Source organism: Sphaeroforma arctica, assembly GCF_001186125.1.
Source record: "Sphaeroforma arctica JP610 unplaced genomic scaffold supercont1.233, whole genome shotgun sequence".
Taxonomy (NCBI): domain Eukaryota; class Ichthyosporea; order Ichthyophonida; genus Sphaeroforma; species Sphaeroforma arctica.
In genome coordinates this window covers 1-3690 of record NW_014040325.1, presented here as the reverse complement: position 1 = coordinate 3690, position 3690 = coordinate 1, and the positions used below count along the sequence as shown (strand labels likewise).

The 3690-nt window shown below is 41.2% G+C and overlaps 1 protein-coding gene across 1 annotated transcript in view; it reads right to left on the bottom strand.

Moving 5' to 3' along the window:
- The window catches only part of SARC_04248 (hypothetical protein), a gene marked incomplete at its 5' end in the record, with an annotated part of 8496 nt that extends 7730 nt beyond the window's left edge, over positions 1–766 (bottom strand). Inside the window, 2 exons of the mRNA XM_014301917.1 lie at positions 321–476; positions 692–766. Coding sequence (XP_014157392.1) covers positions 321–476; positions 692–766 — 231 coding nt within the window. The remainder of the gene's footprint in view (positions 1–320; positions 477–691) is intronic.
- Positions 767–3690: the final 2924 nt, after the last annotated feature.

Sequence of the window (3690 nt, the reverse complement as noted above, 5' to 3'; positions counted from 1 at the left end):
GATTTATATATATATATGTATGCAGAAATTTAAAAGGAGAATGTCAGGGGCCTTGTACTTATTTTTTTTGCCATTCGCGTCCGACACATTAAGTCGTGTTCGTTTCTTACAATTGCCCAAAATGTAAATAGTAAAAGAAAAGTAATCCTCAGAAGGTGCAAGTGTGAATGCATAACTCTTTGCAAGTATTTATACATCAGTGTTTTGATTGAATATAACAATCTGCTAAATATATATTCACACACGCTTGCTGCAGTATCATCAGTATCGACTACACAGTACGACAATCTGATCAAACAGGATGAGGAAACCATACTCACTTGCGACACGTATCGTGAAAGGTTTTGTCTCTTTCTGCGTTTTCCAATTCCCAGTATCTTTCCACCGAGCTTTGTATGTACGAATGTACGCATGCTCGGTCAACGTTATTTAACTGGCCCCAATCTTTAAGCAGGAACCCGTTGGAAGCTAAGCATCTGAAAAACATGTATATGAGCAGAAGGTGAGGGAATACAATTTGGACTCTATGTACGACAATAGGTCATCGCAACAACAATCCAAACCGGAACGTATCTATCATTGTACAATAATGTCTGAGCGTGAATATGTACCTATCGAAACATGTCATTGTAATTTTAGGTCGCAATATGGGATAAATTGACCGAGAGATGCAAAAGAAGTTTCAACAAACCTGTAAGATAGATTGTCAGAATTGATAGACCAACGGATCAAATCTTCTCTGCTCAGACATCCGAGTACTGACGCGACTACCTACATAAGAAGGGGTATTGGGGACTTTGTTCACATGGGCGACGATAAGCCAATATGAGACAAAACAACCAATACATGGCACCTCACATCGACACCATCAAGATTTAAGTTGTTATTTGAGTGATGCTTATAAATATACCTTCAGGTTAAAGTCTCAACTTTGTCAACTAGATGGGTACATACATAAAGATAATTAAAAGTCCTGTAATGATAACACTTCGCGACCAGTCATCTGAAAACAAAACTACAGAACGATAGCAACGAACAACAACATGTAGCCGATGCTTAGTATTTTAAGTTCTTCGGCGAGATCGACATATCACTAACCCTAGCATAAACTTTACGCCCGGACAGGTTCTTGCTGCAAAAAACCGTACTTTAGAGTATCCCGCATGGCAAAAATGGCTTATAATTCAGCCCCGATACACGCAACGACATTTGATAAGCAGCGACACTAGTATACTGTGTTACCAGACTATACTTGTTATCTCGAATTTGAATTGAAGGCAAAGACCACTTTCGGGACCAAATGTAAAATAGAATGGATATGAATGTACTAGGCGTCAACGTTTTAAACATACTCCAAGGTACATACACTTGGATCCATCCTCCTGAATTTTGAGATCCTCAACTCACGGCCTAAGACAAAGAGTATGCGCTTCTGCCGTTTCCTCAGAAATTTTATCAACCACCGTTTGATGAAACTACCAGCAATGATTACTTTGGCCTGCAAAATAAAATACGATACATCGGCGTACATAAAATAATCTTTTGTCGATAGTGGAGCCAGGGTCCGCGACCAGATGCTATTTGAACACACTACACTTCCGCCCCAATTTACTTGACACGATTGAAAGTCTCTCCCTTGTAAGTTGCCAATTCCTGAACAGAACAATCTCTGCGTATTCACCGCATATATGCTATTCAGGGGTATACAGTTCACAATACCTGTAATGGTGGCAGAGTGTTACACAACACTGTGTTGTCGATTGCCGATACGCCCTGCTTCTGTGACACGCCGCCAAACTTGACTAGGTCACTGTCTCTGTTGGATACTTTTTTTTGCCTCAGGACACGCGTTTTCCCATCCACTATTGTACACGTATCATCAGCGCTCTTCGACACAGGTATACTGGTGTAGTTATATGCACTAACACCAATCAGCTCGCTCACGTTGATGAACCACTAGTCGGTCACACAATATGAAATGGAAAGTGGAAGGCAATTCGATCAAAATGTGAGGAATTTCAGAGAACAGGTGCCAACGTTTTAGATCGAAAGCCGATGGTCGAATTGATCACCCTGACACTGACTAGATCAAACAAAAGACTACACGGATCTATTCTCACCCGAGCAAATATGTACATTGACACGTTTTGCAAGTACTATCTGAGTGGCATATTGGGGATCACACATAGTGGTATATAGTAGGCTATAGGTACAGTAGTATATAGTAGGCTATAGGTACGGTGGCATGTCACCAAACTGTTTCGCAGACTTATTTACATGCTATGTAAACAAATTATCTGCTTCCACAAGGTTGCGATACACTTTGGGATCAAAAGTCTAGAGACGTGACGTTTGAGATATGTCACTTATGGCCGAAAAAAATTTAATATGAATATAATGATAGTAGTTTAGATAAAGCATGCAAATGCACATGGTACGCTTTAGCATGGGCAAAAACTCATGGCCTATTATGGTAAATTATCCAAAGAACCACAACATCAGACCGTGAAACAAAGACACATTAGCACGAATGAAATATTGCCTCACCCGATATACGGCGCATATGTTGCCGTGCCCTACCCCGTACCACTCTTCCGTAATGGTGAAGTTCATCTGGGCCAGCGTTGGTAGATCATGGCCGTGCACAGGGAATCTCGAGCCTATTTGATAGCCAGCATGCACACGCTGCTCTGCCAAGCCGCGTAGTGTGTTGAGTTCTTCGATAAACGGCATCCATCGCTCGACAATGAATCGGGTTCTGAGCACCGGCCCTTGATCACATATGCGGCTACTACGCACAGCGTTGTGGAATGATAGCCGTCGTATTCCTGAGAAGTACAAAGCGTGATGCTCAGCATAGAGGTCGGGTGGGGACATACCGAGTTTTGCCCAAAGAGTAACCACAGATGGAGGACTCCAGTTCGACTCGGTATCATTAACTCTACACAGTAAGTGCTCGTAGGCGATAAGTAACGATACGATGAGTATGTACAGCACAGGGCGGCAAGAATGAAATGTGTTGTGTTGTATTCTTCCTGATTCGATAGATGAGTGGCATACAAGCTGCTAGCTTGCGATTTCCTGATAGCTTGTATATAGCTGAACAGTTCATACCTACTCCTATTCAAACTTGAGGACTTGAGAGTGAAACATCAACTGTTCAGCATCCGAACGTAGAGATATAAGCGTCAATATAGAGTTTAACATACCTCTTACCAACAAGTCGCATGATAGGTCGCCATCCCGGTCTTCATCATCGATGTATGTATCCACGTCATCGTCACCCAGAACCTCTTTGTTGTCACTAGCTTCACTCGGAGAGCTCTCCCTCTCGATATTCGCATTCAGTTCGTGTGCCGATTTCCAAATATTAACTGCATATACAAACATATACATTGCGAGTCAATAGTTGGAATCCAATGCATGACATGCGAACACATTGGGGTTACCCTCGATCGTGTGATTTACAATACCAAATCACACTGGACACGCTTCATCCATCTTGAACAAAGAGCTGTTGCTTCTTGTGAGTACACAAGCACATTTGTATGTCCGCACAATACCATGAAACGACTCAACATAGGTTTTGAGAATGTCATAGCAAGATCACGCGGACGATATATATATATATATATATATATAATAATATATATATATATATATATATATATATATATATATATATATATA